Here is a 13,544-nt window from a genome sequence, read left to right as displayed (position 1 = left end):
TCGCTAAAGTTTGCTAACGTCATATCATTATAGACTGCACGATAGTGCCACAACATATTTTCATGTCTGATCAGGGCGATAACCACCATAGACATTGAGGAGGGCTAGTACCCCCAATAATTATAAATCACTAAACCCTTTCCTCAAATATTGCCAATTCGAGAGAGAGAGACAGAGAGAGAGATGAAAGTTGCGTGTATGCAACTTTTATTAATAAAAGTCGTGGGGCAGCGTTGACAAGTTTCTTTGCTCCTGGATATGTGAGCTGCGCGATATCTGTAGGCGGAGGGGTAGGGGAAGGGGTATAAAATAGAATTGGGATTGGACCTTAATGTGCTTCACATGAGGGGTGACCGATATACCGGTAGACACAATTTACCGGTAGAAATTTTGGACTATCGACTCTATCACGGTTACACGCTCATGTGAAGTTGCTGTGCTACATGGTCACGAAAACATATAATTTGTACACATTTTTAAGCATTGCGGTTTAAAAACAAGTGATTTTAAGCCATTGAAATGCAATCAACAGCGAAAGAGAACTCATTTGCACGCGCTGTCTGAGAAACTGTTTCTGAGTGCTTTCAGAGAGGTGTGCGCACATGAAGACGGTGCACATAGAGTGCGGGAGTATTGAACAGAGTTATTTTTGCAGTTTTATAGGCCTTGAATGGTTAAATACACACACTTGTATGTGTCAAAATGCCCATCTTTGCAAGTATCCTCGTAAACACAGTCATTTAGGTCTTAAGTGAAAGCAAACCGCTGAGAAAGAAAACACTTGTAACAGTATATTGGATCCGGGCAGCTCTTAAAGGGTTAGTTCACCCAAAAATGAAAATTCTGTCATTAATTACTCACCCTTAAGAAGCTACGAGAGTACTTTTTGTGCACAAAAAAAAAGAAAAAAATGACTTTATTCAACAATTTGACAGCAGTCTAATATTCCTGCTATCTGTCATTCATGTTAATCAAACAACAAAAGATAGAAAATCTCTCACTGCTCTTGACTAAATCACTTTTGTAACTTTAATAAGAAGATATATTTATTTAATTTAAACTGAGAAAGAATATTCAGTGTTTTTATTTATTTGATTACTTTATACAATGTATGTAGCATTTCTTATTTATTTGTTCTACTGTAGCTTTTTTTGCCCTATTGCTTGTAATTAGTTTCTTATTATTTAATCGCTGACTGTTTGTCTTCAGTGAGCATGAGTTTTTTTTTTTTTTTAAATTTAGGCTAGTATTTGTTTTTTGTGATCGTGACACTGGTGACAAGAATTACGACATTTCTATGGTATCAAAAATTTTGATATCATGAACTTATTTAAAGCAAAAATAACTATATCATGATATGTATCATTATCGTGATATAAGATTTTGGTCATATCACCCACCCCTACTTCACATAAGGTATAGACATAAAGAGCTGCTTATTACATTATTGCTAAGCTACCAGCTTATTACAAGCTCTATCAAATCTATTGGATTCAGTTGTAAGAAGAGTCTCATGCTCTTCCTGTAAGGAGTAGGTTTGGGTACCGAAACCCGTGCCTATATGTAACCGGTATGTACTAGAACCGAATCAGAACGCAGATTTCGGTGCCTCATTTCGGTGCCACTTAAATGCCTGAACGATCGATTGAAATATTTGTCCTTGTTCTCCGAAATGGACGTAAGAGAAGCATGGGCGTCGCTAGGCCATTTTTAGCGGGGCAATAGCGAGCGATTAGCTCCATAAACTGTACACAAATTCGTGATCGCCTCAGAGTCAGTCCCCTTTAAATTTCATATGAAAATGGCGGCAGACTTTGTCTCCTCCCCGTCTTTCAGCGCGCTCTTCAATCCGCAGACCGCGGCGGCGCAGCTCGAGCGGACTCAAACAGAAACAGAGGACACAAGGTGTGTGTTTATCGATAGATTGTTAACTTATGATATCTGCATCTGCGCAGTTCTTTGTCATAAATACAGTTTACAAAAGGTCACGAGGGAGCAATCGGTTTCCCATCTACTGTAAAGTTTTCGCTGCGTTCACCCCTCATCACACCACAGCTGTTTCCTCCAGCGAAAGTCTAGCCCTTAACACATATGAACGCATACTTAATAAAACGATCATGTTGCTATTTTCATTTGAAAATTTAATATTTAATATAAAACATATGACAGTGCATGTGGCATACCATAGTCATTCACAGAACTGATTAAAGACAGTGACAGACAGCACTCAGTCAATTCACTCCTTTTAACTTAATATCAGAGTGATTGACAGAGATACAGTAGAAACATTATGTGTGGTTTTGTATTAAATATTGTTTTTTATTAAATAATGACCCAGATCGTGAAATACATTTATTAGCCTTAGAGTAAGGGAAGCACAACTCGGGAAATGAGAGCACCTGAGGAGCATGTGAATGCTATTTATTTTGAATATTTTTAATGTTCTTTAATGTTATGCATCGTTTTTTTGGTTTTTTTTCGGCTCTTTTTTTAAAGTATCGGTTCAGGCACCGGTACTGTTTTAAAAGTATCGATTTGGCTCCGGTATCGTAAAAAACCCAATCGATACCCAACCCTAGTAAGGAGTGTTATTTTTAAGACATAAATAGTTGCTTATTAGTTTATCATGATTTTAGTTTAGCAACATGCTAACGTCAAACTCTTGAAATCCATTGTAAAGCAGAGTCTCAGCGAGCTTTACATAACAAGCGTTATTTTTGAGACATAAAGTTGCGCATTCGATTATCAAGCTGTTAGCTTAGCAATATGCTGACTTCAAAATCTGTTGGATATAATTATAAGAAGAGTCTCACATAAGGAGCATTATTTTTTAGCGTTGCTTATTAGATTATTATGCTTTTAGCTTAGCAACATGCTAACATCAAGCTGGAATCAATTGTGAGCAAAGTCTTACGTGTAGTTCACTTAAAAAATTTTGTTTTTGAAACATAAGGAGTTGCTCACTATTAAGAAAGGTTTCATTTCAATTAAGATGTTGACTTAGAAGGCAACTGCCTGTGTAGACAGAAAACAACAAGGCAGCTTACTAGGTTTTGGAACAGAGCCTCAATTTCAGCAGTGTATCAGGTTGAAATTTGACATGGTTTTGTTTATTTAACAGGTGTACGTGTCTTATGACTATGGAACCACCTTCACTCAAGTATCAGAGAAATTTCAACTGTCAGGGGACCAAGAGGGCAAGAAACAAGTCATCTCGCAGTTTTACCACAGCCCCGCCGACAACAAACGAGTAAGTGTGTGAGACATTAGCTGAACTATCTGTGTGACATCCTTGAATTGTCTTGTCTTTGTGAGCTTAAGCCGAGGTCAAACAAGACCGCGGTGACACCGACCGCTTCCCGGCCATCTGCAGCTGTGACCTTCCACCACTCCAATCGCTTATACACCCACAGATGGTGTTTTCCAAGAGAGCAGCTCAAAGGGCTGGGCGAAAACACAAGCTACATGCATAGTCTCTGCCCTTGGCACCCACCGTAACGGGCTGCTCCAGTGAGTCTGTGTGAGGTGCAGAGGCTCATGGGAGTTGGAGTGGGGAGCTGCAGATGTGGCAGAACCACTGCGGGACTCTGCATTGCGTTATTGCTGGGGCTGACGTCAGCAGACGGTGACCATTCATCTGGTGTCAATGATGTGGCTGGCACTGCAGCTGCCGCCTGATGCTGGTGAAGGACTGACGCTAAAGCATTACGAGTGTAATTTGTAAAGCATACAACCTCTTGGTAGGAGCACAGGGCTCTTTAATTACATTTGACGGGATCAGAGTAACTTGCGCCGCTGATCCGCATGGCGAGAAGAACTCTAAATCTTGATTGTTACAGATGGGATAATTAACAGAGATATTGGCAGGGTGCTTGTGTGGATTGTTGTGGAGTATTTTAATGCATTTGTGATAAATTAATAATCCTGACATAAAATCTCAAATGAATAACCGTGTGAAGAATGAGCTGATATGCACTCATAATTGATTCTGAGGCTTACTGGGCCTGTTTGTTTGATTGATCTCTTTATAGTGGCTTTGACTTGCTAGTGTGAATGGATTTTGTAAGGCGTTACTATTGGCTATTATTATTCATAAAATTATTATATAGACCTCAGTTATTATAGTATGTATTTAGAATATAATATATTCATGTTAATTAACTTCAGTAAATCAACAGTATTACTATTTATCGATACTTTATCTATACTTTTTATTATTACTATTTTAGTTGATAATAATAATTATAACGCATAATAATAATTAATATTAATATTTTATATTTTATTTAATATTTATATTTAGAATTAATCATATTTTTTAATGATGATCTCATTATTCTTCACTATGAAGTGATGAAATCGTGTGGCTTGTTGTGAAGAGTTGTGCTGCTACTTCTCTAAGCTGTTTTGACTTGGGCTGCTAAGAAACCACTCAGAACACCTTAGCAACCGCATAACAACCATTGAGAACACTGAACCACATTGCGATGATAAGGTTTACAAAGGCAAACATAAAAATATAGTTCTATGAGTCAATGATGGTCTGATGGTGATCATAGGTTATGCTGCAAATGCATATGCTCCACTTCCTCTTTTTGTTCTTTTTCATAAATTTTTCCGTACAGCATTAGGTTTCTTTTTAAGTCAAGCATTTCTGTTTCAGACCCAGTCCTCATTGCCTCAGAATCTGGAAAGGGAAGTGCCCTGCTTCCATAACCAGGCCATGGAGAGGACAAAGTTTATAGCAAAAGCTCTTAAACGAAAGATCAAAGAGAAGGGGGGCAGATTAGAACGGCAGAAATGCATAATCGGAATAATTAATAATGTTAAAAATATGTTTTTTTACTATACTTAAAGGCTTTGATGTTTTCATGGAGCCAACCGCTTGAAATAAACACCTCTAATATAGTAACTTTGAGAGCTTCTGTTGTGTCTTCAACCACTACAGAGGTTAAATGGTTAGTTTACCCCAAAACGACATTCTGTCATCATATATTTATTTACCCTCAAGTTCCAAACCCGTAGGACTTGTTTGGTTTTTTTCTGTGGACAACAAAAGAAGATATTTAACAGAATGTCGATGCTGCTCTTTTTTCGAACAAAGAAAGTGGATGGTTATTTATAATGGCAATTAAAAGCATCATAAAAGCTCCAAGTCTTTAAGACAAACAGACCCATAATCAGGTCATTTTACATTATAAATCTTGTACATTATACATGTATGAGTCATATGGACTACTTTTCTGGTGCTTTTTGGAGCTGGGGATTATGAACCCAGTTTCACTGTATGGAAAATAGATACTTGGCACCGCTTTGCATGTCTTTTTATGATTTTATATAATATAGGATTTGTAATTTGAGATTAGTAAATGATGACATTTTATTTATGGCTGAACTATCATTTTTGTAAATTTTTGCTGAATTTTTAAAAAAATGTCTTAATTTCTCAATTTTTCCTTTGCAGTATCTATTTACTGACGCCACGAACAGTTACCTGTGGAACACCTTTGACTTCTGCCAAATTGTTCAAGGTTTCTCCATCCCATTCAAGCCCACAGACTTACTGCTGCACAGTAAGAGGCCTAACCTGGTCCTCGGTTATGACAGTTCTCACCCCAATAAACAGGTATGAACACTAATTCCTTCCATCAGTACTGGGCTTTTTGTATATCATGTGTCCAGTTTTAGTAAGATGAATGGCACTGTCATTTTAGGCCTTTAGTTGTTTGTAGAGATTTGCCCTTTTGAATTTAGCACTAAGCAGCATGTTTTGATTTGAGCTAATCAGCTGTAATTTTCGTATGAGAAGCTGGTTTATGATAAATGTTGAATCATATTAAATGTTATACTGGAAAGTGGAAACTGCTGGCACTTAAGGATTTATCCTTCGTTCTGTTTTCTTTTTTTAATTTTCTTTTGGCAGCTGTGGAAATCAGATGACTTTGGTGAGACGTGGGTGTTAATTCAGGAACATGTGAAGTCCTACTTCTGGTAAGATCAAGCAAGCTCTTTGAGAGTGTTGACGCAAATCGCTCTGTGAATGTGTCCAGTGTGAAATCTGTTTTGGAATGTTGTCTATGTGTGTATGGGTATGATTCATGTTTGCCAAAAGTAGTCATGCTTCTAATTAAATTTTTCAGTGCTATAAACATAGTAGCTTTTCTAGAAACAAGTTACATTTTCCAAGCGGTAACAAAATGCTGCATTGCTATTTTTTGTCACATCATATTTTGCTTGTAGCTTTGCAGCCAAACAAACAGAGTAAACAATTAAACATACTTGCCTAAATGTCTACTGTCCTTTTGTCTTATGAAGCATAAAGAATTTCAATTAATTTTAATAAAATGGTTGTTTCGACAGCTCATTCATTTTAAATGAACCAGTTTAAAAAAAACAATTTACCACCTTTTATGCCACCAGGGGCGGAATGGGGCCAAAAAGTGGCCCTGGACTTTTTGGCACAGAGCGGCTCACCAAACCTGGTCCGCAACACACTGCACCACACCATAAATGACTGGCATTCTTTACATTATAATTTGTCTTTCCTGGTGTATATGGCAAATAGTAAATCATTTTTAAGAATTTTTACGAGGGACGTAATATTATTAAAAAAATTTGTCCATCAGTGGTGGCAATCAGTAGGCTAATTTCTAATGAAGAGACTAATTTATATGACAGATTTTAATGTAGGCTTTTTATACATATGTAAACATTGTTTAATTACCGTTATAACTAGCTATCTCACAAATTTTTGCTCACTAAATGTTTTTTTAATTTTACAGTGGGGTAATTTTGGTGCAGTAGCACGAGATAGCTTGATTTCAAACTTTGAATTGAATAAAAAATGACAAGTAACCAGTCAGTAATAAAATAAGCACATGTTACAACACAGTAGGGCTATTGTAGACAGAAACAATACTGTACTACATCGATGTTTCCTGTCGGCTCAATTTTTGAGTGGACTTTGCTGTTCCGATGAGCATGAACGGTATATGAGTGGAGCGACTGCGCGGAGCGCACACGCATAGAGCGGGATAATACGTAGAGCGTCACACCACGTGAAAGTGAAACCTGAGCGGTGAACTAATTTTCGGTAGCCAAAATTTCGGTGCATCTCTAATTATTGGCGACATCAGAAATGGATATTATATAATAGATGCTTTTTTGAACATTTTAGCAATTTAAAAATATTAAAAAAGGATTTTTTACATGGCACCCCTGCTCTCGACAGACGGCACCCCGGTTGGGAAACACTGGTCTAGAAGACTTGAATAGTGCAGAATGCGGACTGTTTTTTGGTGCCTTTCTATTGGTGATATACAGTATTTGTACATTTGCAGGAGGAATAGAGCTCCAATTGTGGAAAGAGTATACAAATTATTTTGATGATGAAAAATACAGTAAACAGTACTGTGAAATATATAATGTTACCATTTAAAATAGCTGTTTTCTATGCGAATATATAGTAACATATAATTTATTGCTGTGATCAAAGCTGAATTTTCAGCATCATTACCCCAGTCTTCAGTGTCACATGATCCTTCAGAAATCAGAAATGCTGCTCAAGAAACATTTCTGATTATTTTGAATGTCTAAAACTGTTGTGCTGCTTCATATTTTTGTGGAAAATGTGATACCATTCAGTCTTGGGTAAGATTAAAAATATAAATTAATATTTTTCTTCAACAAGGTTGCATTAAATTGATTTAAGTGACAGTAAAGATATTTACACATATTACGAAGTACTTCAATTTAAAATAAATGCTGTTCTTTAACTGATAATGATTAAGCAGCAAATTAAGCAGCATTAAAATGATTTCTGAAGGGACACTGAAGACTGGTGTAATGATGCTGAAAAGTCAGCTTTGATCACATAAATAAATTACATTTTAAAATAGCCTAAATAGAAAACCACTATTTTAAGTGTAATACTTCATAATATTATTGTTTCATATTATTCTTTCAAATAAATAAATAAATAAAAAGCCTTAATTATTTCATACTTTTAACCACCAGTGTGTATATAAAATAATGCATGTGAATTAATAAGCAAATTATATTTTTATTAGGCCTGTAATATAAATCACTTTCCTATGCACAGCACTCGAAAGCAAAAGTCTTCAGATTTACAATGTTCTAGAATAAGATTGAGAATGATTTTTATAGATTTTTAAACATTTTCTTAGACACGTGAAATCACGGAAGAAAGCCTTTATAGAGATATATCTACATTAACTCTTATCTCATGTCTGCTAATATGTACATTGTGACGAATAACATAAATGGAATTAAAATCTGAGAAATTTGAAAAGGCCAGTAGTAATTTGTATTCCTGAAAATTAATGTCTGTCGTTTAACATTTTTTTTTGTAAACTGTAGGCAAATATTGCTGAATTGACTCACTACGTTTAGCTGCTTTCATCTTACCTCAGCTCTCATTCAAGTCGCGCGCAGCTCACTCAGCGTCTGTGAACAGTAAATCCTGCTTCTACACTTTGGGTATTTCAAACATTTTGACATTGACGAGCGCTTTTGAGTCGCTGCACTGAGCTGGAGGATATACGTACATTTACTACAATTCATTTTATATATATATTTACGCAAAGGGCCGGCCCACATTGTACAGCGGCCCACCGGGAAAACTCCCGGTGCTCCTGATGGCCAGTCCGCCACTGTATGTCATCATGATTGTAGTGACATAGAAAACTATATGATAATATATATATCACAGTAATTTAAAATTCTAATAGTTTCAATGCAGTTGTCTGCTTATTATTAGTAGCCTTTTATTATACATTGCAGTTCAAAAGTTTTGGGTCAGTAAGATTTTTATTGTTAAAGAAATTAGTACTTTTATTCACCAAGGTTTAGGAATGTACAATATATCGGCCACCATATCGGTATCGGCCGATAAATGCTAATTTTTACTATAACCGTTATCGACCCAATAAGAACATTTGGCCGATATATTAAAGCCAATAAATAATGCATTATTTCCTTCAGAGGAATCAAAATCATTGATGCATTATTAATAATAACCACCGCTTTTTATCTTATTATTTTATCAAAAATATGGTTTAATTAAAATAATTGTATTATTGTCCGTGTGTGGATGCTATTCTGTTTTATCCATGGATTCTTTACACGTAAGTAATGTTGTTCAATTACTTGCACTATTTAAGCATTATTTTATTTATTTGTGAGACCTTTTTTGATAAAGAAAGTTGGTAATAGGAGTGTAAAATTTATTTTAAAATGTACACTGGTTCAAACTAGGTTGCTGTAATGTATATGTTTGATTGTTTGGTACATGGCTAGTCTCTAATATCATGCTCTTAAAAATTATGTAAAAATTGGGATTTAGATTTATTGGCCAACATATCGGTTATTGGCTTTCAAATAAAATAAATTACTGGTTATCCTGATCATTATCGGTTATCATTACCATTATAAATGCTGAACTTTAATCAAAGAATCCTGAAAAAGTATCCACAAAATATTATGCTGCATATTTGTTTTCAATATTGATGATAACAGCTTTCTGAAGGATCTGTGACAGTGAAGACTAGGGTAATAGCTAATAAAAATACAGCTTTGCCATCACAGGAATAAATGTCATTTTAAAATGCATTCAATTGAAAACTGTTATTTTCAATTGTAATAATATTTCAGAATATTATGATTTTACTGTATATTTGATCAGATAGATGCTGAAGATCATATATGGCTCAGTTCTGTGGTTTCGATTGCTATCTAAAAGATCAGGGTGGTTGTGAGTTTGCCGCTTTTTGTTAGGCTAAACTAACAAAATGATCAGAGCTCAGGAAGATCACTGGCAAATCAAGTGCTTGCTCTCCACGCTCTACAGGGATTTTGTATCAGTGTTTGTAATTTGAAGAGGGTTGAGCGCTCTCTGTGCTGCCTCTCTCAATTCACGAGTTTATGTAGGAATGTGAAACTCTTGCTTTGGGTTGCAGCCAGCTCTTAGTGTTTGCACAATCAGGGACTGGCATCGAACGCAAGAAGCAACTAGAAATAACAGAATGGCGCTTATTGCTCTCCCATTCCGTAAACATTATGCTCCAGGATATAATCTGACCGGAAGACCGGAGCTACTTAGAATGTTATGACTGTAATTCATCACAGGCGTGATTACCGTTTTTTAACTTTAGCTCAAATGTCTACAATGTCTTGATGCCAGAACAGATTTGTTTTGCACATTATTGCAACATAACAGTCAGATATATAAGGAAGCGGTCGGTGTTCTCAAGCGTGTAGGCTGCCGTCCAGACAGGCTGCTTGACTGTGAAACAGTCGGTTGTGGATGTTTCTCTGATGAGGCTCAGACTGCGGCCGTATTAATAATTGATTGTGTCTGCCAGCCGTAGCCCATTTCATCGGCTGGAGTGGTAGTCAGTGCCTGTGGAGATAACATCAGCGACCCACTGCGATGGCCCAACACAAATGACTCGAGAGCTCGGAGTCCGACTACACCATTACTGCAGTGATAACCCTTCTGTTTTTTGCTCTAAGAGCTCTCTCACACTGAGCCTGGCTCAGGTTTGTCAGAAGAACCTGTACATTTTTTTTTTTCTGGATTGACAGATGTTTTTTTTAAAAGAGGGTGGTCACCCTTTTCAGATGTTGGATCTCTTAAGGATGCATGATGTATCAGTACTATATTGATTATTAGCTGATAATTAGGATTTTTTATGCTGATTTTCTCTGTTTTTACATTTAGATTCCTTCTTGTTATGTTAAAGAAAAAAATAATAATTTACACTGTTAAATGTAATCTTTAGCAAATCTCCATTTTTCATACTGCACATTATGCTGTGATACCTAAATTCACTTATGGCATGTAAAACTAATTTTATTTATTTTTACATTTTGATTTGCTAAGTACATAACCATTCAAAGGTCTGGTGTCAGTAAGTTTTTTTTTTATTTATTTTTTTTAAAGATTTTTATTGTTTAATAGATCAAATAGATGTTTTCATTCTGAAAAATGTATCACAGTTTCCACAAAAATATTAAGCAGCACAACTGTTTTCATTGATTAATAAGGAATGTTTCTTGAGCAGCAAATCAGCATATTAGAATGAAATGTAATATTTCACAATATTGTTCTTTTACTGTATTTTTGATCAAATGCAGCCTTGCTGAGATTTCTTTAAACACATTAAAAAAGTCTTACAGACCCCACACTTTTAAACGCTAGTGTAATTTAGACAAAATAATTGAAATTTTTAATATTGGCAATAACATCAAAATAATTGTTGGCTTATCGGTATTGACCAGAATTTTAATATTTTCGTGTATTTTATTACTTTATAGTAGCAGTCAGAGGGAATAAAGAAGTTCTGTCAAACAGCATGACTTCTGTTTTAAAGGTCAACAAATAGACTTTCTGTGTGTGTGTGTGTGTGTGTGTGTGTGTGTGTGTGTTTCTGGGTGTGAGTTTGCTGACTGTATCCCCTGAGCCCTCAATTGGTTTTCAGTTTTAATCTAGACAAACTACAGGCAGAGCTGCGGGGCTGGTTAAAAGAGCTGTAAGCCTATGCTTTTATCCATCTCTCACCCTGCTGCTGGACGTGTTAAACCCCCAGTTGTGAAATAGAAAGCAAACGGCGAGGTTTGTGTGTTTGTTCCCCTGTGAGATAATCCCTTTATCCTTTAGCTTGGTGATTTAAGAGCCAGTCTCAAAAATCAGCACCGCTGTGTGTTTACAGAGGAAGTGAAGTCAGGCCATTTGTCCAGAGTAGAGAGAGAGAGACTCTCCCGTTCGTTTATCTGAAACCCCTCTCCGTTCCTCCCTGTCTGTAGTCTTGATCTCCCACACTCACCCTGAATAATTTATCAGTAACATCATGCAGGAGACAGATGAGGAAATTTGGTTGCCTCTTCAGCTGAATGTAAGTTGTGATATGTAAAGAGCCCGGATTAGCTTGGCAAGTGGAAGTAACTATTGATCACATTTGAAAAATGCCGCTGCAGATGCATTGTGCTGTTTTTGCAGTGTAGCATATTGTATATCATTAGGAAGTACAATACAAAACAAGTTAGTAACTTTATTAATGAACTTACTCTTTTTTTTAAGCAATGTGCTTGAAAATGCATAAACTACATGAAGTTTTTATTCGACTAATAAATACATTACTGTTTAGGGTCTGTATGATTTTTTGAAAGAAGTCTAAATTATGTTTTGCTAAGACCATGTATTCAATCAAAAATATATTAAAGTCAGTAATATTGTTAAGTCAGTATTACATGATCCTTCAGAAATTATTTTAATATTCTGATTTGGTGCTCAAGAGACATTTCTTATTTCTATCAGTTTTGAGAGCATCTGTTTTTTTTTTATTTTTAAGAAAAACCATGACACATTTTTTTCAGGATAAATAGAAAGTTTAAAAGAACAGCATTTAAAAAAAATGGAAATCTTTTATTATAACTAGGGATGTCACGATACCAAAAATCTAGTAGCGGTACAGATACCACTAAAAGTACACGATACTTGACACCAAGTCGATACCACAGGAAAAAAATAACAATAATGCTTAAACATTACCTCCTTTATTTAACATTACAAAAACACAACATTAGTGGCACATGGCCTTCAAATTAACACACACACAAACCGCAAGCACTCACGCATGCACACACGCGCACACACACATGCACACACACACGCACGCACGCACACATACATATACTCTGAATGCAAGCATTAACTTCCAACCAACTAACAACCAAACTATGTTATAGACTTTTCATGAAGACCCTAAAGAATCATATCAGCTTGTGGAAAATGGGCATCTGATGTGCCCTTTAATGAATTTAAAAGGTTAGTTCACCCAAAAATGAAAATTCAGTCATGGGAACATTTCAGTTGCATTACTGTCTATGCAGGGTCAGAGTGCTCTCAGATTTCATCAAAAATATCTTAATTTGTGTTCTGAAGACGAACAAAGGTCTTACGGGTTTGGAACAACATGAGGATGAGTAATTAATGACTGAATTTTCATTTTTGAGTGAACTAACCCTTTAATGCATCCTTGCTGAATAAAGGTATTAATTTCTTACAAAAACAAAAATGTTACTCACCCCAGCCATTTAAACAGTAGTGTAGTGTTTAATATTAACACATATAAATATGTTATTGGTTGATTTCTGAATAAATATGAAACAAAAATATGAAGAGTTTGGTTCCAAAACGCGATAAACGCCATTTAAAAAAAATTTGAGTTTCCGCCAAACTCAGTATTGTATCTGGTCGGTATTGAAAAGTCCATTTTTAATTTAACGTCCGCCTCCACTCCACCGCCCTCCGGAATCGTAAGGTGTTTTGGAGTGTCTGGAAGCCGCTCCTTGGGGGGCTCTGTTACGTATCCGGTCCATGACCCTCCGTCTGCTAGCCATCAGAGGTCACCCTTTCCATTTTCATTGACTCTCACACGACACACTGTTGCATATCACCCCGGACTACATATCCCATCATTCATTGCACTGATTGCACACAGCACTGCTCTGTTTTCTCGTGT

General features: G+C 36.1%; 1 protein-coding gene across 1 annotated transcript in view; it reads left to right on the top strand.

Moving 5' to 3' along the window:
* The window catches only part of LOC107709095 (sortilin-related receptor-like), a 94,485-nt gene that overhangs the window by 20,652 nt on the left and 60,289 nt on the right, over positions 1 to 13,544 (top strand). Inside the window, exons 3-5 of the mRNA XM_016513501.1 lie at positions 3,122 to 3,250; positions 5,465 to 5,626; positions 5,924 to 5,991. Of these exons, the coding sequence (XP_016368987.1) occupies positions 3,122 to 3,250; positions 5,465 to 5,626; positions 5,924 to 5,991 (359 nt within the window). The remainder of the gene's footprint in view (positions 1 to 3,121; positions 3,251 to 5,464; positions 5,627 to 5,923; positions 5,992 to 13,544) is intronic.

Source organism: Sinocyclocheilus rhinocerous, unplaced genomic scaffold, assembly GCF_001515625.1.
Source record: "Sinocyclocheilus rhinocerous isolate Xijiao unplaced genomic scaffold, SAMN03320098_v1.1 scaffold626, whole genome shotgun sequence".
Classification (NCBI taxonomy): domain Eukaryota; kingdom Metazoa; phylum Chordata; class Actinopteri; order Cypriniformes; family Cyprinidae; genus Sinocyclocheilus; species Sinocyclocheilus rhinocerous.
This window is presented reverse-complemented; position numbering and strand designations above follow the sequence as displayed.